The sequence below is a fragment of the Abrus precatorius genome, unplaced genomic scaffold, assembly GCF_003935025.1.
Source record: "Abrus precatorius isolate BTA unplaced genomic scaffold, Abrus_2018 Scaffold4, whole genome shotgun sequence".
Taxonomy (NCBI): domain Eukaryota; kingdom Viridiplantae; phylum Streptophyta; class Magnoliopsida; order Fabales; family Fabaceae; genus Abrus; species Abrus precatorius.
The window spans coordinates 13,562,760-13,590,018 of NW_020874384.1; the positions used below are offsets into that span (position 1 = coordinate 13,562,760).

General features: G+C 28.0%; 1 protein-coding gene across 1 annotated transcript; it reads right to left on the reverse strand.

Annotated features, from left to right (window-relative positions):
• Positions 1-2,380: 2,380 nt before the first annotated feature.
• Positions 2,381-6,043, reverse strand: LOC113866153 (nudix hydrolase 16, mitochondrial-like). Its single transcript, XM_027501038.1, has 4 exons — positions 5,973-6,043; positions 4,065-4,179; positions 3,182-3,265; positions 2,381-2,644 (listed from the first exon to the last, which is right to left on the reverse strand). The coding sequence occupies exons 1-4, from the start codon at positions 6,041-6,043 to the stop codon at positions 2,381-2,383; spliced, it is 534 nt and encodes a 177-aa protein (XP_027356839.1).
• Between the last annotated feature and the right edge of the window lie 21,216 nt (positions 6,044-27,259).

Here is a 27,259-nt window from a genome sequence, read left to right on the forward strand (position 1 = left end):
TAATCAAATGTCATAACAAGGGATTAAATAAAGAAAGAACATTCAAAGAATTGATGAAAACTCGTAAGTTAAAATTACTGGCTTATTTTTAATTGGCAGGAGTATCGCTAAAGCATAAATTAATACACACTTTTAGCTTAGTTAGTGGCGTTTTAAAATAAATTAATAATAAGTGCATTGTGTTAAATTACTGTTGAATAAAGTCGTGCATGGCAAACCTTCATAAAATTAAATAAGCTTTACCCAAAATCATGGGTAAAGCTTTCAGGTATTACGCTTTGTGACCAATCAAAATTCCTCAGCATATTGTATTGCACTAATATATCATGAAAACACTTTGGCTAATAAACTTTATTTATTAAACAAGGATTTATGTGAATTATACGCTTTTTTACTTTTATTTTAATGTAATCCTTACAACGGTCCTGTATTTCATTTCAATTAATGAAAGCTTTATATGCTAGTTTATTTATATTCATATTTATATTATTGAATTAAAAAATTACTCAAAATAAAAAACACAACCATTTTAATAAAATTAATTGAATCTTGCATAGTTTACCTTTTATTAATGAGATTTCTAATGAATATTAGATTATTCAAATAAAATAAAATAGATAAATTTTACTGTTTCTTGTAAATTAAGAAGACATAGAATGCTTTCTTATACACAAAATAATTATTAATATTAATTTTATATTAAATATGCATAACAGATAATAAGTATTAGTGGTTTATTTGAAAAAAAAATATAAATATTTTAATTTTTAAAATATTAAAAGAATCATAATCGTTAATTTAAAAATGATATAAAATACTCTTTTAAATTTATAAATATTATAACAAAAATTAATAAAATTTTTATATAAACAAAGATATTAGTAAAAGAATAATAAATAATATATTGAATTTCTACATAAATATATAAATAAAAACAAAGTAACATATTTAATAACTAAATGCAAGTTAGCATGACAAGTTTACTTTATATCTTTTTTAACTTAAAGTTATATATTATTTTACTTTCTCAATATATATATATAAGATTATTTTACTAGAAAGCATATTTTACATAAATTACACAAATAAATATTTGTATTACATGTATATAAAAAAAATTATATTTGATTATAAGTATTTTAATAAATAAAAATCATATTAATATTTAAATTGAAGAATAAATAATAGCATCATAAGGGTTGAAAACTTAAGTATATTAATATCATTATGTGATTAATACTTAAGTTACACATAAATAAAAAATTTAGGTATGTTTTTTATTTTAGTTTTATCTTTTTATTTATATGTTTTTTTTCATTTTTATATAATAATTTATCAAATCGTATATAGTTTCTATTTCTTTTTATTTTAATTCTAATACTACAATCAAATGAAAAATAAGTTTAAAAATTATATTTAATATATTTACTTCTTCAAATATTAAAACCAGATAACTACTGTTAATTTCTATTTTTTTTTTTCAGATAACTACTGTTAATTTCTATTATTTTTTTTAATTTTATCATCAAAGATATAATGCATTCTTTTGAAGTCAAACAGGCGAATATGCAATGCGGTACTATGCTTGATATTATTACTCAGTTTTATATGTTTACTTTAGCATACAATTTAAAGAAAGAAAAATGCAATATTTACAAAAATTATAGTCATTTTTATAGTGATTAATAGTATAGCTTATATTTTATGTTATATTAAACTTGTAAACACGAGGGCATGGTACACGTCAATACACTAATTAAACAGCTATATTTAAGTTTTGTTATGGTTACCCGCAATATTTAGTATATTAAGTCAAAAATCTCAGGTTGTGCTTAGCCGTTGTTCAAATTTAACATGGATAAAAAAAACTGCTCATTACTTAGTCCTTCCTCCAATTTGATGTATGGAGCAGCATAATTTAACATAACTGAGAAAATTTAGCATCCATTTTGAAACACTCTCAACATAATTTAAATTTTTGAGTAAAATTTTTGCAAGTCTAATTAAATAGAGAATGAAGTTCACTAAATAGTAAGATTCACATCATTTAGTGGATCTTGAATGAATTTCCTGTAATAATAAAGAACGTGTTTGAAAAGAAGTGTATGAGCCTAGTTATCACATTCCTTGTTTATGTTTAACTTGAAAGGAAGAGGCATGAACAAATAAGCATTGAAATACGAACAAGCATATGAAGTCTCAACTAGAATTCCAATGTTATGAATTACTCTGAATTAAAAGAATCAGAGATCAATCCACAGAAAAAACAATGACTATGCAATTTTGATTAGACTTATCTGTCCTAAAGTAATGGTACTCCAAAGAGAAATGTGTTCTTAATCAAAAGGATACAATGCCCTAAGAAACGAATCCATCTAGATCAGGTGAATCTTGTCGTTCCACTCACCAACTTATCCTCATGCCATTTACAGAAGCATTCCAGAGCGTCCCTCATCCATGCGTGCCGGAGGCTTCCAAGTGCCTCTGATATAGCTAGCCAACTCCTGTTTCTGGTACTTTGCTCAGGCCATAATTCAAGTTCCTCCTTGACAAACAAGGCAAACATTGCTGCTTTACATAAACCTTCAGGACTGAATTCATCTTGGTGGGTCTTACTCCTAAACTCGTAGTATCCAAGAAAATCCTGATACCCAATAGCCACATGTATCACCATCAGTTTGCAAGTACCCATCAAAATGATAATATCATATAAGACAGTGTAAAAATATTCAGCAGCCTTTTTTATAGTTAAAATAAACTAAATCAAGAGTGAGTTTCAAGGGACGGCAATAGAACAATGAGCATGAAACAGCATGCCAACACAAATACATGATACTGGAATCATGCAAGTACCAAAGACTATTGTTAAAAAGTACAACCATAAAAAAATTGTCATAACATTCACCAAGCTTTAAACGTTAATGTGGCATCTCATGTTATCATCTACATGCAAAAGTCACATTAGTATTTGAACAAAACTTCATTGCAATATCATCAGTCACCAACTCATTGCGGCGTGAAATATCACAAGACAAATGATTTTTGCCTAAGCTTCCTAGACACTCACTTGAAACTATTAAAACATCCCAGATATAACAATTAGTTAGGATACAGAAGTCCAAAAACCATATTTCAGAAGCTCAGAGTCAAATAAATTCATATAAGCGAATAAGTTTTTCACCATTAGGTCCCCTCGGACTCCTGCTTCTTCTATAGCTTCTCTTACAGCTGCTTCCTCAACAGTTTCATCATTCTCCCAACCTCCCTTTAATGGGAAAACAATATCACAATAATCAGAAAATTATATCTCCACTCATGGCCCTTTAAAAAAAAAACAATTTACAACCAATCCCAATCAGATTAAGTTACAAAATAAAGCAAAACCAAGTAGCAACAAAATGAATTTAAATGCATATAATGCAGTTTAATAGAAGTGTCTCATCAACAAGTTTACTATAGGTGTTTAACACCAATTATTAAGGTCTAATTTAGTTAAGGGACAAAAAGTTAGTATCAGAGCAATAAACTTTTATATTGTTAAAATTCAGAAAAGTGTAGCAAGTCAATACCATCCACAGTGGTAGTGTACTGAGAACAAAATCTAGGTGATTTTACCATCTTGTCCAAAACAAAGAAAATTTTATTTAAATTAATTTAACAAACAAGGAGTGATGTGCATAAAAACCAAAACATAAACTAACCACTTGGGTTTTAAAATGCCCAATATTCATACATATTAGCATATGAAGTTTTTAGATGTTTGACTGTGAAATTGACTATATTATCTGCACAATTATCATGCATACAATAACACTGAACCCAAGTCTTGAATTTAAATTATGGTTTGTTAATACAAGAGCACCATGTTACAAAATACTTCCTACAAAGCCATTCAAACCAAGATCCTAGAGCAATATAAAGGCCATTATGCATTTTGTCAACACTTGGTAAACATAAACTTATAGAAACTAGAACCCCTAATCCCTTACCACCCAAATCAGTCAATTCCAGCAAAGAACTGAGGAATCAGACACAACCTAATTCACTTTATCAGAATAGTATACCTTTGGGAACAAAAGACCTGGTCCACTAGGTGAATTAATCATAAGCACTTCAACAATCTTTTCAGATCTAGAGTTTCCACAATCATCAGAACTTTTATACCTAAAAGGAACACACCTGAAACCCAATTAACATCTGCGGATCAGATCTTTAAGTTTATATATACAAGACAAGTACATTAAAAAAAAAAAAAAACCAAGCAATTACAAACAAAAAATCATTGGTTGTCATAACAAAAGCTGTTCAATTAAAAGGCTAATTAATTGGGTCAACAGACATATTTTTTTATGGCATACTCCTACAAATTACAAATTCATATTGTTACCACATAATATGAGAGATGGTAAGAACCATACAAGATTGCATATGTAAAAAGAAAGATGACAGGCAAAAGCGTGCACCTTATACAAACACTTCTGGGGGAGGGGAGATATGTGCTTTCATTGATTTTCTTACATAACTATCAATCTAATGAATCTCTATCCACTCGTTCAGATAAACAAAACATCCTTGTGAAGGTAATCTAATGAGAAAAATAAAGGAAAGCCAAAACAAGAAATTTCATTTGTGATTAGTTAGAGTGACATTCCCAATCATTCAAATTCATAAAAACACAATAAGTACATTTTCCAGGCCATCTATTATTCAATCTAAGTACAAGTTTCTAAAGTAAAATTCTTAAAGCAGTTGGGTAAGTCAAGCTGATAATGTTCAGGATGACAAACAAGAAGCAATCTTAATACAAAATAATTTGACAGCACTGTTGAGATTAAAAAGACAACATGCTGAGGAAAATAGTAAACATTAATTCTTAACCAAAACGCAGATGGTGCTGCATGCTGTTGATACTTCCAGGATTCCATGCATCACCAACGAGCAAGTTTAATAAAGTAATATACAAGATTCCTGATAGTTCATATCTCGACATTCAACTCAACTTTCCAAGTATTGACCACAAAATGCACAGGATAAGTTTTGTGCAAAGAAAACAACCATAAGGGGCCAAAGTGTGATCCTATCAAACTCAAAAAATTGTTTATATATCTCCATAGTCAAGCTGACAGAAGTATCCAGCCTTTTTGGCATACTGTGGCAGGCCCAGAAAGTCAATGACCCAAAATAAACTTCTTCATTGTTTGATTAATTTAGCATCTCCTATTGCAAAACCAACTACATACAATGACTTAGAACATTTATAAAGAAAAAATAAAATAATTATAATATTAATTGACAATTCTCTCTTTTGGCTACAGAACACATCATGCTAATCCAAGCCGAAACAGGGTGAGAAAAAAGGTAGAGATGTCTCAATGTGGATATCCATGTTTAGTTCAACTTAACAACATGTTTGGTTCAACTTAATTTAGGATAATAATCTTATTTTAAAAAAATTCCCTAAGAAAACTAAAAAAATGTTTTATAAAAATAAACTGAACCAAACATGCATACACTGATAAAACAAAAAAGACCCCCTTCTCCCCACCACAAATTATGAGACCTAATTTTTTTCTACTCTATCTTATATGATGAATAAAGAATATTAACCCATCTTCCTAATCACACGATGTTCCTTACAATATAAATAATAAAAAAGCCACATGCATCGACATCCCCAGCAATCCCGCAAGCATGAAACCAAAAAACAAAATTAAATAGCAAAAATTGAATAATAACATTAGCGAAAAAACAACAACAAAGCAAAACATCGCCATCAGCCAGTCAACATCGAAAATTTTCCACACAAACAAAAAAACACAAAAACCTTTTTCGCGTTTCGCATGAAAACGACAAATTTTTTTTATCCAAACAACAATTACACACACACACACACAACAATGCAAAGAAGAAAAAGAAGGGGAATGTGTATTATTTGGGACAATAAGAAATAACGTGATTGTTGTTGTTTGTACCCTGCGACAAGGCGATAACCGTTCTCGTATCGCTGTTGAAGTCGACCCGTACGGGCCACCAATTCAGACATAATCGCAGAATCAATCGTTCTCAGTTCTCAAACGATTCCTTCGCCATTGGAATTCGAGCGCACCAACCTACACTGATCGCGCCCGCGCCCGACAACTGTGAAAAAATCGTGTACTTAGGGTTTGCAGAGAGAGAATGAGAAAAATGAATTAAGGGTTGTGTGTTGTTTGGGTTGGGGAAGAGGCGCAGCGAAACGAAACGAAACGAAGAGAGGGAGAAGCGCTTCGAACGGATCAGAGGGTCAAAGTCACGTGGATCGTGGTCAACATGTGGGGCCTTTTATAGCAGATGTCGGCGTCTTCTCTGCTCAATGGACCAATGCTTTGTGATAGGAAAACCAATGGAAAATCGACACGTATACATGCGTTTCGCTTCGTGTGACGTGGAAGAATGTTATTGGGGGTCTTGTGCGGTGTGGTGTGGTACGTTAAGTAAGGGATTTTGAATCGGTGGAAGAAGTCAGCGGATGGAGAAGGATGTTTGTTTTTGGCGTTACCGCGTGAGGATTTTGTAGGGTCCTCTCTTCTTTGTCCTTTCTATCCCTAAATGCAAACTTTCTTTTCCATTTTCTTTTTATATTCAGATCAAAGACATTGCTCCTTCTTCCTTTTCTCCTCCTCCAAAAACATTATATATTCAATTAAATGCTTGTTAAATAAATTTTTTAAATTTTTTTAAAATAATGTAATTTTATCAGACATATTATGAATTTAATTTAATAATTAAAATTTTACATGAAAACTTAAAAGCAATAAGATCAGCTTTATTATTTTTAAAAAAAAGCTATAACAGTTGGAAGGAAAAAAAATTATACATTCATATTATAAATTATTGTAAAGATAAAAAAATTAATAATCAAGACAAAGTATTTAATTTATATAAAAAATATATCTAAGTAGATGCATTAACTAGAAGAATTAAAAAATTGCTTTCTATCTTTCTATGTTCTGAACATCCTCTTCTTTCCTTCTTTTTTCAATTTTCTTCCCATCCAACTTCTAACTGCTTTTTCCTGATCCCGTTTCCATTTCTATGCAAAGAAAACTTGTTATATTCACTTTTTGTAGAACAGGATCGGATAATAGAATAAAAACAACTCAATATTTTACCACAAAAATTCGGTATTCACAAAACTAGATTTATACTTTTATTTTAAGACCTCAATTAAATGCAAATTATTTAAACATAACCCACCAAAATTCAAATAAGGTCGACACATGCGTAGACATGACTAAAAGTAAAGTTAAAATTATATGTTTTATTAAAAATGTAATTTATTTATTTTTAATGTTTTTGTTTTTTATTTTATATATTATTTGAATTAAAATGTAGTTAATATATGATTTATTTTCACATAAGTATATTAAATTTTTAAAAAAATAATAAATGAGTTATTCAGATTCATCGTGAGTTCTCTAACCTTGCAAGAGATGAGATTGAATTCTAACTTTTTATCCTCCCTACTTTTAAACTCGCTTTGTCATTGGCAGGGACGAGGACATGAAGGATTGAAAATGCCCTCGAACCTGTCCTTTTGTCATGCCTAAATACAAGTCAATTTGTTCATGTTATCACTAATTTTTATAAAATATTCAATAAAATATTTATCATAAAAAATAATAATTTCACAAAAAAAAAATTATTCTACTTAATTCTTTAAAGATGTAAGTCCTCTTAAGTTTTAATCATTATTCTAACCTTTTAAATGGATTAATTTGGTAAAGTTTTAGATTTTGTAAAGATTTAGTTTATTAACAAATTTAGTTCCTTTTTAAATCACTTGTTTTAAGAATTAGCGTTGTGATATTTTAGATTAGATCTTAAAAAAATTAATTTGATTACAAATTAAATATTTGAAAAATAAAACTTATCTAAATATCTCATTCTTAAATACATGTAGTTACATAAATTATGATCTAATTACATGACAACAAAAACTTGTTTATCCTATCATGAGACCACTTGTTTAGGAACTACTAACACCTCTTTTTTTTTTTTTTTATGAAGATGAGAACTTCATTTGATATATACAAAAGGCAATGAATGCTTAGACAAATGTTATCAAAAAAGAAAAAGAGTTGGATATAAAGAGTTGTGAAACTAAATGAGTTTCCTTTGACTTGACACGTTAAAGAAAGATTTCAACAAATTAAATTATCATTTAAGGCTCTTGGTACTACTCTATTGGATAAATAATTTATTTTGGAACTTATTAAAGATGAAGAGGTTAAAAAAGTGAAGGCAAAATTAACCAAGATGACTAAGAGAAATATGAAGATTGTATGAGAATTGTTGAATATGTGCAATTTTAAAGTGAAAAAATAATAGACTTATAAAAAGTATGTAAGAAATAAAAAGTAGTGCAAGATTATGTGACTAAAGTTCACCAATGTCTTGAAATTGTGAGAAAAGAGATAAGACTAAGAGTAAAAGAACAAAATGTGACCTTATCTAAAAAAGTGTCAAATAAAGTAATCATTGCACAAGGCTAAAAAGATTAAAAATAGGCACCAACTCAAATGAATGAATTATAGGCACAAGAGCAAAACATGAAACAACAAGAAGTACGTTAGACATAAGAAATGATTAGACTAATGAAGGAATATAAAACTTGATAAATATTTTTCATGCTTGATCCTATAATGCAATTCATGAATAATGATTGGAATTTTGAGTTAACCATTGTGAGAATTTATTATTAATTAGATTGTTATTCATTTTCAGGGAGAATGAACAAGAAGTGAGAGCTTTAGAAGATTAATGGGTAAAAAAAGGAAGCAATATCAACTTCTTTTCAGACTTGCAAAATCAAAGGTTTACACAGGAAATTACACGCCCGTGTATATACTCGTATACTTCTCGGATCATGTAAATTAAGCAAAGTATCTGCAGTAGAGATATACACAATAAAGTACATGACCTTGTATCTAGACGTGTAGTTCAAAGAAGTTTAAAAGGAGTGAATATTTAAGAAATAAGAGATATACACGATCAAGTACATGACCATGTACTTTAATGTGAGTCAAATTTGAGTTTCTACAAGAAAGTGAGTAAGGGAATTGCCACTATAAAAAAAGGATGATGCAAAAACCTAACAAAAACACCTTTGGAATGAAGAAACAGTGACAGCTATAGCTGTAGATGGCAACAAGAGTCTTTATTTATTTTCTACTTTTGGTTTGTAGTTTCTTTATATTTAATTTCTAATTTCTTTTTGAGTATTTAGATGTAATCAATTCTTTGTAATCTTTTCCTGCAATTCTCCTTCACACTATCTCACATTTTATTTTTTTGAATTCACTTGAGTAGTTATAATTGTTGGTTGATGATTTAGTTTATCTCCTATCTTATTTTCATGTTCTAGTTTTGAGTAAAAATCTAGCATAAATTGATCATTACTTATTTGAAAAGACTTGAATGCAACTCTAGAGATAGAATGACATAAGTCTTTTGTATCAGGAATAACCCTAATTATGGGATTCACAAATCAAATTTAATACAACCTAGGGGGTGCTAATTAAGGAAGAGATTCTGGTTAATCAACTGAGGGAACTGAACAGTCTTCTCTGTTGTTCTTTTATCTGGTGCTTTCTTTTTGCCATTCTCAGGTACAATTTCTCCTTCTCACTTTTCATGCATTCATCATATTCTTACCTACCCTCTCACCCATCTTACCCTTTCTCTTCATCCACACTTTCGTGAAAACTCTAACTTTTTCTTCATCTTTTTCTTTTCTCCATCCACAATGGCAGATGAATCATAGTTAAGAGCACTAAGGAAGGACAAAGAACCACTGAGAAAGAGACCTTGCCCCTAGCATGAACCCATTCTGAGAGTTTCTCCGTCCAAAATACTGACTTTCAATACCCATGCTCACCTCACAAGGTACGATAAACTACAAAATAGGATTTGAGGTCAAAGCAAGTTTATTGATTGGAACGTTTTACGAGAGTATAATCTGCTTGAAGAGGTGTAGGAATTAATAAGATGTGGAAGTTGGGAAAATTTATTTGCCATTTAGTTGTTGATAGGAAGTTTTCTAGTTGGGTTTCTATCGGTTCTATTTAATTTCGCATGATGACGTAAATGTATAAGATGAGTTTTTCTAAATTTTCTATTTGTATGAGATTGTATAAATCCGACTTTGTGCTCATTAAGGAGTGTAACACCTTATTTATTTCAATGTATTTCAAAATAATATACATATATTTTTTGCAAATTAAAAGAAATAATAAAACTTCATTTCAAATATATAAGATCAGTGATTTCTTAATATACTTGAAATCGATTTTCTAAATTTTAATTCTTGAAATAAATTTTCTTTCTATTTTCTATTTTTTGTCTTACTGAAATTATCATCATAATTTCTTTATTTGTATTCTTTAAAAACTGAGTAACTAAGGATCGCCTGTGTTTTTAATCAGTAAATTTAATTTTCAATCGATTACTGTCAGGTTTTGGCAACATTCAAACATAGTGTGTTATTGTTATAAGTATCCACCATCATTCATTTGTGAATTAAAATTTAATATTTTTAAAATAAGTTATTTATAGTTAAAAAAAAATATTGTGCCGCATATTAAATATTTATATTAAATTAAAAATATAAGTTACCGTAAGGAATAGTTTAAGTGATTACTCGCGCCTATTTCAGTTTTAAAGTTCAAAATCCCTGATTTCTCTCTCATTTCTCACTTTCTCTATCTTCCTTGTTCAAAATCACTGGTTTCTCTCCCATTTCTCACTTTCTCTATCTTTCTTTGTTACACTAGTCTCACACATGTTGTCATCGAGTTCATTCTTCCAATCAAGTAACTTACTCTCCTTACTTTGATCCTGACTTTAGTTTCAGCATCCTATACTGGGTTTAATATTAGTAAATATAGTGACTGCTTTCTATTAAATACATGTTGACTTCTCCTCAAGGTGTTTGTGCAAATTTGCATTAGATAATCCTCTCATATATATACACCTTACATCCGTAGCATACTATTATTCTAAAAGATGTCCAATCCCATAAATTATGCATTAGTTTTGTATTGATTTTTGTGCTTCAAATGCCATAAAAATTTAATTGTGATCATCACTCTTTTCTTATTGTTTTGAATAGATTATTATAAAATAAGTAAGCATTTATATGATTGTTGTAGTTTGCGCCTCTACTTGCAATGCTCTACCTACTTTTGCAATCTTTAATCTCTATTTTTTTTATATACATATTAGATTATTGCCATGCTATGCATTCCCTCCTTGAAGAAGGTAGTACTTGGTAAAAAGAAAGGAGATAATACTTTTTCACTAATTGTGTCTTGGACAAAGGCGCTTTAAAGTCCTTCTAAAACCAACAAGAGTATCACTAAGTTTAAACTACTTGATGATGCAAATAAGGTAAATTTTCTAATTTAATGATAAGAATTGTGTCTGAGTTACAATTTGTGCATCAATTAAAATTTGTCTATTTCATTTGTAGGTTTATTGGACGCCTTACTCCAACCTGCCATTTGAATTCTTACCTCCCCACCTGAAGTTGCAAGAGAAATTGGCAAGAAATGTCACAACTCTTATATGTTTCAATATGAAGTTGTGCATAAGCCCTTTATATGCAAAAAGCATTGGAATGATTGCAACGAGAAGTTGAAGACTTGGAAAGTTTCCTTTAAGAGTAGGATAATCACTCGTTTTGGAAAAAGAGAGAAGTGGACTTGACAAATTCAGAGAAAACAATTTATGTCAAGTCTCTTCAAAGGTGGAAGGACACAAATTTATGAAGGCCAGATCCTAGTATGTACCTACGTTTACTTTATCATTATTAATAATTTGTTTGTCTTAGTTACTTCAGCAAATGTATGTATCTAACTGATCTTTTTTAATAATGATAGGCAACGAGAGGATGCCTTCCCCACCAAGGTCCAACATGCAAGAGGATATGTCTTTGGAAGCAGATAACCCAAGTCACTACTTATTTTTTATTAGTCTTGTTATCTATTTATGTAAATGTTTATTTACTTTTTTTTTTTTGCTTTTTGAAAGGGATTCCCTACCAACGTCCAACATGCTAGGAGATATGTCTTTTGAAGCAGAGAGCCCAGGTCACTATTTATTTTTCATTAGTCTTGTTAATGATTTATGTAAATGTATAATCATTTATCTAACTCAATCTTTATTTTTAATGATAGGCAATGAGATTATGCCTTCTCCATCAAGGTCCAACATGCAAGATAATATGTCTTTAGAAGCAGAGAACCCAGGTCACTGTTTATTTTTAATAGTTTTGTTAATGATTTATGTAAATGTTTATTCATTATTTATTTTTTTGCTTTTTGAAGTGGATATGTCTCAAGCAGATGACTTCCAAATGCAGTCAAAGGAGATTGAGGTCAGCTAATCAACTAGTGTTGAAGAGTGAAAAACTAAGAGAAGAGGTAAGAAAATTTATGAACTTTTCTTTATTAAACTTCAAACATTTGTTTCTTACCAGTTCTGTATTTTCATGATTGAAACAATAGGTTATTGTGGTGATAGACCATTGCAAGATTGCATATATCTCCTCCATCTACTCAAAGGAAACAGAAATATAAGGGGGACACTTTTGGAACGATGAAACAATGACAACTATAGCTAGGAATGGCAACAAGACTCTTTATTTAATTTCTACTTTTAGATTGTAGTTTCTCTATGTTTAATTTCTAATTCCTTTTTTACTATCTAGATATAATGAATTCTTTGTAATCTTTTTTCTGGAATTCTCCTTCACACTATCTCACGTTTTAATGCAGTGAATATCCAAGAAACCAGAGATGTACACGGTCAGGTACATGATCGTGTATATAGGCGTGTAGTTCAAAGAAACTTAATGGAGTAAATATCCAAGAAATCAAACATGTACACATTCAGGTATATGACCGTATACATGGAGGTGTAGTTTAATCTACATTGTACTCGCTTTATTAATCATTTTTTTTATAGGACTCGCTTTATTAATCTTAATATACTTGAAATTGGTTTTCTAAATTTTAATTCTTGAAATCGGTTTCATTTCTAAATTGCCAGTGTTTTCAATCGGTTAATTTAATTTTCAATTGATTACCATCGGGTTTTGACACCATTTAAAAATAGTGTGTTATTATTATAAGTATCCACCATTATTCATTTATGAATTAAAATTTAATATTTTTAAAATAAGTTATTTATAGTTAAAAAAAATCTTGTGCCGCATATTAAATTGAAAATATAAATTTCCATCAGGAGTAGTTTAAGCAACTACTCATGCTTATTTTAGTTTTAAAGTTCAAAATCACCGGTTTCTTTCCCGTTTTTCACTTTCTCTATCTTCCTTTGCTACGCTAGTCACACACGTTGTTGCCATTGAGTTCATTCTTTCAATCAAGTAAGTTACTCCGCTTACTTTGACCTTGACTTTAGCTTCAGCGTCCTATACTGGGCTTAATATTAGTAAACAGAGTGAATGCTTTCTGTTTAAATACATGTTGACTTCTCCTCAAGGTGTTCATTTGTATAAATTTGCATTAGATAATCCTCCAATATATACACCTTACATCTGTAACAGATTTTTATTCTAAAAGATGTCAAATCCCGTAAATTATGCATTAGTTTCATATTGAATTTTGTGCTTCAAATGCCATGAAAATTTAATTGTGATCATCATTCTTTTTTTATCATTTTGAATAGATTATTATAAAATAAGTAAGCATTTATATGATTGTTGCAGTTTGCGCCTCTTGCACTGCTTTACCTACTTTTGCAACTCACATTTTCATTTTAACTATGGTCAATTTTTCTGTTTAACTTATTTTGTATTTGGTATATTACTGTTTTGTCCGAGCATTTACATAATATAATATTGGCTCTTCGAAATTAGATAATAAAGTAAAGCATATTCTGGAAGGGATAGGTTTTGAACATTTCTCTAATATAACATATTGTAAGCGTAACTCCGCATTGATCAAACTTCTAACAGACTGTTATATAAGTACAAATGGGTACTTTGCCTTACCAAATTTTAACATTTCTTTTGGATTAAGAGATGTATTATATATCACTAGCTTATCAATTAGTGGCAAGCCTATCACCGGAATTGATGAGTCAGAGACTGACACTAATGAAAGATGTTTGTTGTTTTGAAGAGAATTTATATATATAAAAAAATATAACCTTAGGATCAATGAAATTAAGTATCCTTAGAAATAAATTTATGACATTCCCTTAAAATCCAATGGAAGAAGATGAGTATAGATGTGTCAAGCCATATGTTATGTATATCATTGGTTCATCTTTGTGGCAAATAGTATTGGGACTACAATTCCAACCATGTATCTCCAATTCATAGAGAATGTGTCTAAAATTAAAGATTATGTATGGGAAGCTGCTTTATTGGCGTTTCTACAAGGCAGTATTGATTGTTTAAACAGGAGACACAAAATACATAGGAGGTAGTAAATTTGCTTCCAGGTAATTTTTTTTAATCTCTATTTTTGCTCTAATTATGATTTTAATATCTAATTTTTTTAATCTTTAATCTCTAATTTTTTTTATATACATATCAAATTTTTGTCATGCTATGCATTCCTAGTACTTGGTAAAAAGAAAGTGGATAATACTTTTTCACTAATTGTGTCTTGGATAAAGACACAATTAAGTCCTTCTAAAACCAACAGGAGTATCACTAAATTTAAACTACTTGATAATGCAAATAAGGTAAATTTTCTATTTTAATGATAAGAATTTTGTCTGAGTTATAATTTATGCATCAATTAAAATTTGTCTATTTCATTTGTGGGTTGGTTAAACGCCTTACTTCAACCTGCTATTTGAATATTTTATCTCCCAATCTAAAGTTGCAAGAGAAATTAGCAAAAAATGCCACAGCTCTCATATGTTTCAATATAATAGTTGTGCATAAGCCCTTTATGTGCAAACAGTATTGGAATGATTGCAATGAGAAGTTGGAGGCTTGGAAAGTTTACTTTAAGAGTAAAATAATCACTCATTGTGGAAAAAAAGAGAGGAGAAGGACTGGACAAATCCAAGGAAAACAATTTATGTCAAGTTTCTTCAAAGGTAGAACGATACGAATTTATCAAGGCCAGATCCTAGTATGCACCTATGTTCACTTTATCATTATTAATAATTTGTTTGTTTTAGTTACTTCAGTAAATGTATGTATCTAACCAATCTTTATTAATAATGATAGGCAACGAGAAGATGCCTTCTCCACTAAAGTCCAACATGCAAGGGGATATGTCTTTGGAAGCAGATAACCCAAGTCACTACTTATTTTTTATTAGTCTTGTTATCTATTTATTTAAATGTTTATTTACTATTTCTTTTATTTTTTGAAGGGGATTCCCCATTAACATCCAACATGCCAGGGGATATGTCTTTCGAAGCAGAGAACCCAAGTCACTATTTATTTTTCATTAGTCTTGTTAATGATTTATGTAAATGTATAATCATTTATCTAACCTAATCTTTATTATTAATGATAGGAAACGAGATGATGCCTTCTCCACCAAGGTCCAACATGCAAGAGAATATGTCTTTGGAAGCAGAGAACCCAAGTCACTGTTTATTTTTTATTAGTTTTGTTAATGATTTATGTAAATGTTTATTCATTATTTTTTTTGCTTTTTGAAGTGGATATGTCTCAAGCATATGACTTCCAAATGCAGTCAGAGGAGGTTGAGGTCAGCCAATCAACTAGTGTTGAAGAGAGAAAGACTAAGAGAAGAGGTAAGAAAATTTATGAACTTTTCTTTACTAAAATTCAAACATTTATTTCTTACCAGTTCTGTATTTTCATAATTGAAACAACAGGTTATTGTGGTGATAGACTATTACAAGATTTACATATGTCTCCTCCATCTACTTAAAGGAAGTAGAAATTTAAGAAGGACACTTTTAGAATGATGAAACAATGACAGCTATAGCTAGGTATGGCACTAAGACTCTTCATTTAATTTCTACTTTTCAATTGTAGTTTCTCTATGTTTAGTTTCTAATTCCTTTTTTAGTAACTAGATGTAATGAATTCTTTGTAATCTTTTTCTGAAATTCTCCTTCGCACTTTTTATTTTCTTGAATTCAATTGAGTAGTTTTAATTGTTGGTTAATGATTCAATTTATCTCTTATCTTATTTTCATGTTCTAGATTTAAGTAGAAATCTAGCATGACTTGATCATTACTCATTTGAAAAGACTTGAATGCAACTCTAGAGATAGAATGACATAAATCTTTTGTATTAGAGATAACCCTAATAGTGAAATTCACAAATTAAATTTAATGCAACCTAGAGAGTGTTAATGAAGAAAGAGATTCTGGTTAATCAACTGAGGGTTAGGAGTTATTATTTTTGAGAAAAATATTAGCTTATCTTAAGAATTCTTACAGCTCTAGAGATTAAAATTGAGTAGTTGAAGGAAAAATCTAGTTGTTTGGATGCTTGGGAGGATTTACAATCTAAATACTCGCTTTATTAATCTGAATATAATTAGCCTCATTTTCTAAATTTGAATTCTTGAAATTTGTTTTCTTTCTATTTGCTATTTTTCATCTTATTGAAATTATCATCATAATTCTTTTCTCTGTGTTTTTTAATCTTAATTAATAGTTCTTATGGATACGACACTTGATACTCCTTTTTAGTAATACTACTGTGACAACGAGTGCACTTACCTATTCATTAATTTGAGACATCAAAGCTACTATAGAAGAAAAAGATAGTTAGATAGAATAAGACAAGTTATTAAGTCCTAGATGAATCACTTTATGTAATTAGCATGTTTGACTAATAAAGTGAGTAACAACGTTTTGCACCTGCTAAGGGAGGCCAAGTCAATAACATTCTTTTACAAGATACCATGAGAAGTTAATTTGATTGAAGATATAAAAGGAATGATTTCTAAGTATAGGAAATGGTAATGTAATGTTTTTGAACGTGAGTAGTTATGTGATAATAGGTGAAAATCATGTATTCTAAATCAAATTATGATGTAAGTCAATATTTTTATGTTAGATATACATCAGGTTGTTCAAATACATCACTTTCACTTTTTGAAGAGTCACTACTACATCTTTTCCCATGTTGATTGAAGATTTTTATTCTTTTTCCTCTTGAAATTTTCTTGCTAACTTTCTTCAACCTTGAATATTTTGCTTTAATGTGTCCATATTTCATACAATCATAATAGACTACATCAATTTTTTGTGAGAAATTTTGGTTAGTATATCTCTTATTCTTTGGATGTTTCCTATGTAACTTTGTTCTTTTTCCTTCTTTTTCTATATTTTTTTATACGTTGGACAATGAGTAACACTTTTTAATTTCTTTTGCTTGTATCTTCAAATGTTTTTAAGTCATCTAAAGTCTATTTAGTTTTTAGTGCTTTTGTAATGGTTGCTAGCTTTTTAAAGTTTTAGTTTCATTTGAAAGCAATGATATTGATATTTTTCTTAAGATGAGAGGACTCTTTGAATTATAACTCATAAATTCAAGAGAACCTACTAGCTCTTTTATTTTGAGAGAATATAATCTCTTAGCATCTTGACTGGCTGTAACTTTGGATCTCAAAATCTTAAGAAGTCTTTGTAGAATCATCCTAACTTTATCTTCTTCATCCATTTGATTTTTTAGAGTTCTAAAACTATTATTAAAGGTTTGAAAGCTACTAGTCATTTCCTCAATTAATAATATTCTCTTTTTTTTTTATTTACACATTTCATAATAATCAATAAATTATATGTCAATCTTTCACATTCTTACATACTTAGTTCCTTCATGAGCAAGAGTAAGAGTCTCCTACATCTATTTTTGTAGTTTTGCAACCATGTACTTTGTCATACTCATCATTTCTAGTAAAAGTACAAGTAATGAAATACTTTACTTTTGTATTTAATTTTATCTTATTAATTTGCTCAATAGTTCATTTATTTTCTGGTATAAGCTTTCCATCTTCATTTTTAAGTTCATAGTCTACATTGACTATGACATATCATGAAATATATTGAGTTGATTGAATGAATAACTTTGCTCTATTTCTCTAGTATGGATAATCTTATCTAAAGAAGGTTAGAGGCCTTATAAAGGAAGCTCCTTCAAGCATCAACATCTTGTTTAGATTTTTCATATTTTCTCTAATCTTTTCCCTTAGGTGCTCAACCTAGAGACTAAGTTTTGATACTAGCTAAAAAATAAAATAGAAAAAAAAGTACAAGGGAGTTAAATTGAGTTTTTCCTCTTTTTAGAAATTTGCAAACACATTATATGCTTCTATTGTTAAACAGTCATTGATTAATGAAATAAAAAACCTATTTTATATAGTTTGATGGATTTATCTATGTTCGAAAACAAAACTTTTCAAATTAATTTACCCTTTCATCTGACAAATAAATAAAAAGATAAAAAACAAAAAAAAGTTATGCTAGCTCATTCAACAAGTCTAAAGTTATTTTAATCTTTAACAACATGCTAAGATATTCATTGTGAAATACTTTAACCATATACAAAATGTATTATTTTTTAAATATTCTTTCACAAGCTTCTATCAACTAAATAACACAAATAGTCTTTTTAAGTTTCTATCTCAAGAACTAAAAAATAAACTTTTAAGATTATAAAAAAAATTTAAAAACATTTATTAGATAACTTATACAAAGAATGCTAGAATGTCAAACATATGCTAGTGTCGTGTAAGCTTGAAAGCTTATACTAGTATCATATAATGCTAGAAAGTTTATTAATGTTTTTATTTATAATTTAGTAATGTCAAACTTATACACTAAAAGTGAGTCATAGTGTATATTGCCATTACATTTTAAATAAATTCTATCTAAAATACACTTTTTATTGATTAATTATATTAATAATAATAATATTTAAATAAAAATCTTAAATTAAGAGTAATAAATAGTTTCTCTAATAGTTTAAATTATTAGAGTTACAATTATTAATTGATCAAAGTTGAGATTATGAGAAACTAAAATATAAATAGTATATTTTTAAACATGTTTAATATATTTTTAATTTTTTATTATAATTATTTGATAAACTTTATAATATCTTTTTAATTAAATAATCTCCCTTTCACTTTTAAATTACTCAACTCATAAATGGTATATGTATTATACTTAAACAATATAGTAATTAGTACTATTTTAAACTTTTGAATGGAAAGGGTATTGTTACTTTTATATTAATGTATATGTATGCATAATAAATTATGAAATTTTTTAAATTTATTCCAGAATTTTCTTTTCAATCAACAATAACAAGTTCGTATGTTTTCAATATTCAAATGCAGTCTTTCCTTTGAACGAGTTCAATCCTAATTTGTTACTACTTCTTTGTTTATTCTTTTAAAGGATTAGAATGTTCAGTCCTCTTTTCATTTGCAGTAACATCACTGTAGTCCGAATACTAGAATCACCCTGTGACAAAAAAAACAAAGACCAACCTAACTAGCAAAATGCAAATCATTTTAAAACAATATACGAAGAGTGATTTATATTTTAAAAAATTTATGAAGTGTAAAAGTTAAATTTTATTATTTTGTAATTATAAAACAATATTTTAAAAGCTAATTTTAATTTTAAAAAATTGAACAAATACACTTAATTTTTAGAAATGTGATTTTCTTCAAAGTAAAAATAAATTTCATAGGAAACGAAAACCAACAAGTAGAAATCAATTTCTGTGTCATTCACATGGCAATAATTGAATTGTCTTTCAAATTATTCATATCCAATACTGCAATATTGACTAAATTTTGGATCATATTAGGATACTAAGTAACATGATATGATTACGATTAGAAAAAAATTATTAAATAAGAGTCCATCATAATTCATTAAAAAATCTATTAATTAAATTTAATAAAAGTATTTTTTTTCCTTTAATATTACTAGCTACATCATATTATTTTATAAGATAAAAAAATTAAATTTAAACACCACATAATGATTGCCAAAATATTTAGTTTATAATAATAAAAAATTTAACTTAAGAATTAAAAAATATAATTTAAGATTTAGTAAACAGCAAATGTGTCAATCTGTGACCTAAACTTGAAATAACATATAGAAACCTTAAAAACATTTTTGGATTAGAAATATGTTATCATGTTTTTTAACTAATAATACTCAGTACAACTAAAAATTTATTTCTATCTAAAATTACATTGGATTATTATACCACTGAGTCAACGTAACGAGTCCACTAATTTAATCTCTCTCACTTTTGTTCTTGTTTTATCACATTTATTTTTACTCTTATAAGTTAAAATTAATATATTTTCAAGACAAGTCATGTAAAAATATATTTTTTTTACATTTTTTTTTATAGTCTAGGAGGCATGAAAACTCATTTCTCTTTCTTTACGTTCATGTTTCTAAACCTCATATTCCATGCCTCCTCAAAATTCTAAAGACTTATTCTCTAAAGAGAGAAGTGTGATTTTGTACTTTAAGGCTTTGTTTAGAAGTTTGAAAAGGGAGAAAGGAGAAGAGTTTGAAGGAAGAAGAAGGTTAATAATTATATAAATAATTTTAAAATTAATATTTTTATTTTTTTAATTTTTAAAAAAATTATCAATTGAAAAATTAACATTTAAAAAAATTAAAATTAAAATTTTATTTGTGAAATAGTATAAAAAGTGGAAGTGAGAAAAACTCCAAAATGGAAAACTTGAAAAACAAGTTTTTCGAGAGTTTAGAAAAACTCACAAAACTTTTTTCTCCTAATTAAACAACTCTCAAGTAAAATTAAACCCCTTCCTTTTTCTCTCTCTACTCTTATACCTAATACTCAAACATAGCCTAAAGGTAAAAGACAAAAAATTGAGTAAATTGTTCTCTTATTATTATCTTTAATGCATATGAAGTATTATTTTCAGAACTTTTCTTCTTCTTTCTTCTCTCTATATACAGACATGTTAAAAAAAACAAAACTGTTAGTATTTAAGGATGATTACATTTTAGATAAATCAGAATGACAGAGTATTCGTGTTGATAAAAGATCCTAAATTCATATGTTTCCATCTAAACTTTTTAGGTGACAACTGAGAAAAGATCTTTTAGAAATACGTGTAATTGAGATTCCTGAATGCCTTAAACGCTGTGAAAATGGTTTAATTGAGTATAGTCGGATAAAATTACTTTTAAATACAATTAAAATTAATTTAAATTGCATATTTTAAATATGTTATTTATTTAAGGAAACAAAACTAATTGTTAACTATAGAATAGAAGAAATGGAACCTGCCTAATATAAACGTGCGGGAAAGAGCCGAATTAAAAGAGATGGGGTCAAAGGCATGTATAAAGCTCCTAAACTCAACAATTGTTTCGGGCTTTGGCAAATCAATTTAAACTGTTAACAAATATTGTAAAGGTCTATACTATTAGATCAAAATATAATATAATAGTATTTGTCTATTAATAGTGTATATTAATATTTCATAATAATAAAATAATTTATAAATGTAATATATTATTCTGTTAATAAATTCAAAATTTCTATATTATAAATTGAGAAGCATTATTGAAATGCTTTTCCTTACAAATGTTTTCTTGGTGGAAATTAAACCTTGACACATCAAAGGATGATTAGGTAAAACGAAACTGAGGTGGGGGCCCCAAGCATTTTAGGTTCATGTTTTGGTGCAAACATTCTCTGGACCAAGACAGGTTCATGGGCAGGCTCGGAAAAATTCTCCTGCAGAAAATAAGAACGTGCACAGATATGGATTCATACAAGAATATTTTACTACACAGCGCTGAATCAGCACGTGATATATACTTACCGAACATAGATTATACGCAGACATGTTTCACGTAATATATAAAACAAGTTAGATGCAGAGCCAGAGTTGATTGAAACATTAGTGTATTGATATAATGTGTATCATGCTTCTGAATTAGATCAGTGCGAGTTTTTAGTACAAATAAAACTTTTGAAAATGTATACAAATTAAGGATTCGATGTTTTCAATGGTAAATCTCATGGTCCAATCAAAGTTATATATGCCGGCTCAAATGCTATATAAGTAAATAGTGAAGTTAACAAGTCTAAGTATTCAACCAGATGAAAATATAAAATAAAGAGATCAAATAAGAAAATTACGAATTTTAAAAATATAAAAACTTTATTTAATCAATCATGCATATAAATTATATTAAATGGTACAATATAATCAAAATGAAAATATAAAAGTTATGTGACATTTTAAAAATTATACAATTATAAAATGGATTATATAATTTTAATTAATCTCTTGGCCATTTATATATATATATTACATGACTCAAATTTATTGTCATTATTTTAATATAAAAATAATATGCCTATAAAACACATTTAATGTCTTCATTCACGTGATGCACGTGGTTTAGTTTATAGAGTTGCATGTGGTCCATGTGTAAAGAGAGTGAAAATGACTTGTTCTTCGTTTTCACTATCTTGTTCTTCATTAGAAAATAAAAAAATAAAAAAATAAAACAAAATCGATGTTATTTAGACAAGTAATTTAGTGCTAAAAATTAATGGACTCAAACCTCTTACTATTATTCCATAATATTTGATTATAAATCCTCATTAGAAAGTTAATTGGTATTTGGTATTGCCAAAACTTGATAAAGAAAAGAGCTTCCCATCACATGAAACAATTCTCCACCGAAAGAAAAGACACAGAATTTACCTTTCTGAAACATATGTAGCAACTTAATAGATAGAAAGCATGGCGTGCAAGCGTATTCTTTCTTGTTCTCCTTTTTTTGTGTCTACGCAAAAGTCTTTAAGGCACATAGGTAAGAAAATTCAACCAAACAATCATAAAATTCAAACTTTCCACAACATCAACGTTACGCTTTTTTTACCCACCAACATATATACATTGAACTTCATTTTGAATTCTATATTTCTACATATATAGTAAATTGTGATGGCTTTTGGCGTGACTTGGCACAATATTCAAATTGCCCTTCAATTTGTTCAGAAACGGAAAGGTAACCAAAGGGGAGGGGTTGCTAAAAATAGGGCTTTATTTTGATGTTACCTCTTAACGTAAATCCTCCACACTTATTCAAATCTCCTTTTCTTTTTTCTTTTTGCTCCTCGTTAAAGAAATAGTTTTGGGTCTCTGTTCTGTTTTTAAAATTTAAGAAGCAAACTGTGAATGAGAATAAAATAAATTGAGCATTCCCTATCGTATTCAAGACACCATCTTCTTTACTTATTGCAAACTGTGAATTAGAAAGAATAGTCACAACCTCCAAATCCTATACTTATGGCACAAGCCCAATTGGGTAGAAGCATTTAATCATTAATTATTACAAAAGTAATATAATGCCAATTTTTCACTTCACTATGACTTGCCATGTATTATTATTATTACAGAAATAATTCATACACTACTATGCATTGAGCAAAAGTCGACATTAACCGACAAAAATCGATGCTAACACAGAATTTACCGACGACGACTTTGCATGAATATGAAAACAATGTTAGATATATGATTTGGATTACTCAACGGACACCAAATAAATGCTTGGTTTCATGTTTACATTAAAAAATTGGTTACAATTTTTAAATTTATATTTTTTTAATGTATGTAATGCTTATATTATTTACAACGTAACTTTATATTTATAATAACAATGTAAAGATTCTCAGTGTTTAGTAATTGAGACAAGTAGTTCATGATGAATTGAGACAACCCAAAATGTATACTTGTGAACAGCAGCACTTAAAACAAAAATATTAACTGTAAGATTTGTTTCTATTAATATGAATTTTATCAAACAAAAATTAAAATTAATATAAAGATTACAAATTTAAATATTAAATGAATATTGATAAATGCAAACTTAACAATTAATGTTTTTTTCCCTCTATTATCGCTGTATGTTTGACTAATTTCAATAGTGAGGAGATCTTCGTAATTATGTGAACTTTTTCTTCTTTGTACTCTTTGGAAGTGTTGTTAGTTTTATCATCCGCATAAGAATTACTGATTTGGTCTGTATGAATTTTTATGGGTAAAATTTAGTACGTAGACAGGGGCGTAAAAAACAGGTGAGACACATTGTTTAGCATTGAATTTTTTTTTTTCTAATAATTTAGCATTGAATTTTTAACATTATCGTCACACTCACTTTATATATAAATTATAATGATATCAATTTAAGTTCAAACTTATATGTGTTATTTTGTTATGTCTACCACCCATACCTAGTTAAGATTGCAACTAGGTTATCCCTTGGTCCTTTCATTGTAATGATGTGTTAAATTTAATAAAAATTACAAAATACACATATACCTCCCCGGATAATAAACTTAGCTTAATTTATAGCCATGTCTGGTTTATACATGCCTTATACATGGAAAATTATTTTAAATATAAAACATTTAAATTTTTTTAATTTAACATTTATTTTTATTCTTAAAATTTCCTTTAAATAAAAGTAAAAAAAAAATTATGTCTTTTAAATTATATGATACAAAACTAGTATTTTAGTTCTCTACTTTTAAGATAAGTTTTGATTCTATTATCAACTTTTAAATGTTAATCTTTTAACATTTTAGTTAATTAAATTTATCAATTACCTAAGAATGATTTTTTTATTTGAGATTCTCCATTTCAATTTTTATATTTTTTAAAAAATAAAAAAAATAAAATCTATAAATAAAAATATAAAAAAATAATAATATAAGTAAGTGAAAGAGTTTATTCTTTCTTTCTCTTATCCGCCTTTTAAACTCTTTCTTTTCTTTTCTTCCAAACTTCTAAATTAAAACTCCAATAAATAAATATATTAAATAATAATCTAGATAAATTATATATGACTTGTGATTAAATTGATTTATACCTTCTCAAAATTCAATAACTAATATTAAATTTCACTCTTTATTTATAGTATCAGTATTATATAATAATATTTATGTTATTTATCAGTTTAAAGAAAAAAAAAACTACATAGTTAAAATGTTTTAATTGTTATGTTGAAATTAATAATCAAACTTCCTTATTAACCTTGTTAATAGATCTCCTTTTAGCTCTTGAAGTATCTAGTATAATATTTTTAAATGAATAAAATAATAACAATTGATATTATCTTAAATAATTCATACGTTTTTTCGACAATTTTTAATTCAATACACTATAATTTAATAAAAAGAAAAAATCTAACTACTACTTTTAAAGTACGGATTAACAAAGAAATGTACAAAATATAGCTGAGTGGTAGAAATTGGTATGAAGAGAGGAGATTAAACGAATGGTACCATAGAAACCATAAAGGAACAGGCATGTGGGTCCCATCCCACACCCCAACATTGCATTGCATGTGACGCTATAAATTCTAATCAAATTCTATTCTCAAATTCCTACCTAAACTTCCAAACCCATTCTCTCATTCCGTTTACTCTTCGCTATTCTCACCCTCGCCACCAGCGAGAACCAAACTTCATGGTCCGCTTCTTCGGCGCCGCCTCCATTCTTATTCTGGCGGCCGTGACGGCGTCCATGGTGGTGCTTCCGCTGATGTTGCCGCCGCTTCCTCCGCCTCCGCTGGTGCTCCTGTTCTTCCCCGTCGGCATAATGGCCGCGCTTATGTTGTTGGCGTTCGCGCCTTCGCAGGCGCCTTTGGCCTCAAACGTTGTCGTTTAGGGGAAGTTTGAATTGTACGGAATGGGATTTGTGTGCACGTGATTGATGCCTAACACGTTTTGCTTCGCATTAGAGTTTCTTGTTCGTTGGATAGATAATAGACTCACATGTTATTATTATTATTAATTTTCTTTTTCTTTGTGAAAACATGTCATTTCGAAATTGTGTATAAAAATTTAAATGATTATTTAATGGAAAGTATAATATGGGTAAATTGTTTATTTAGGATTTTTTTGTTGTTGTTGAAACGATTGATTTTTTTACTTTATAATAATTCTTAAGATTTTATTAAAATGTAAGTATTTATATTCAAACAAACAAATTTAAATATATAATAAAATAATTTTTTTTATTCTCTGCATTAAGTGTGGAGATTAATAAAATAAAAATTTTAAAATTTATTATAAAAAATATTGTATAAAAATACAAAAACTATTGTATTTAATGTATTTTCTTTTTAAGTTTTCAATGACTGTATATTACATTAAATATTGGACTAATTTGTTTAAATTAGATAAGATTTTTATAAATGGTAAAGTTCTCTTTAACAAGTTTTAACATAGTTACTATAAAGTTTAATAAGAAAAAGTTTTGCCGTACTTAATATTTATTTAATTTAATCCAAATAAATTTATTTTGTATAAACTTTTTAGTTCTTTTATATTTTATTTGGATTTGTCTCTTTTAAGTATTTATTAAGCATTTCGTTTAAGTTTAAATAAATTTATTTTAAAAATTTCATTGAACCGATCTAAGGTGTTTTATTTTATTTTTAACGGAAAAAGTGAAAAGGAAAACTATATTTGCAGATAATTGCTTTCGTAATAATTAAATTAATAAGTTATGGTAATAATATGTTTATACATACAAATATTTTTCAATCTGTCTATTTAATTTAATTTTAACAAACATAATAATTAAAGTTATTTAATAAATTCTATTCAAATAAATATACATTTAAAGTAAGGAAATCATTTAATGCTAGTAAAAAAGGTAGCGACGAATTGCAAAAAAAAAAACAAAAAAACAAAAAAACTAAGCATATAATAATGAATTTTATCTAAGGTTCTGTTTAGAAATGAAAACCAATCAATTATCATAGAATTAAAAAATTGACATATATTGAACTTATTTCATTATTTTCGTATCCTAATTTATATGTGTTTTTTTTTTTACACGAGACTCCGTTTTGTTGGTTGAAATAAGTAAAAACAGGTTCAAAGTGTCAACCTTTATTCTAACTTCTAACTTGATATTTAACTAATTAAATTCATTAACATGAATTAACAAAAACAACATAAATCTTTCTTAATATCTCTAAGCAACTAGATCGAGCAACGATTTTTTCTCTTATTCATACTATGTTTAAAGAAAAATTACAAAATGTACAAAAGCATGTCCAAGTTTAGTTTAAATTTTGTTTTTCAGTTGTTTCATTTTGCCAAATACTAAATAATAACCTCAGAGCATTAGTTTACAATTATTTTTTAAAATATTATTAATATATCTTTATTATAATTTTTAACGTACCTTA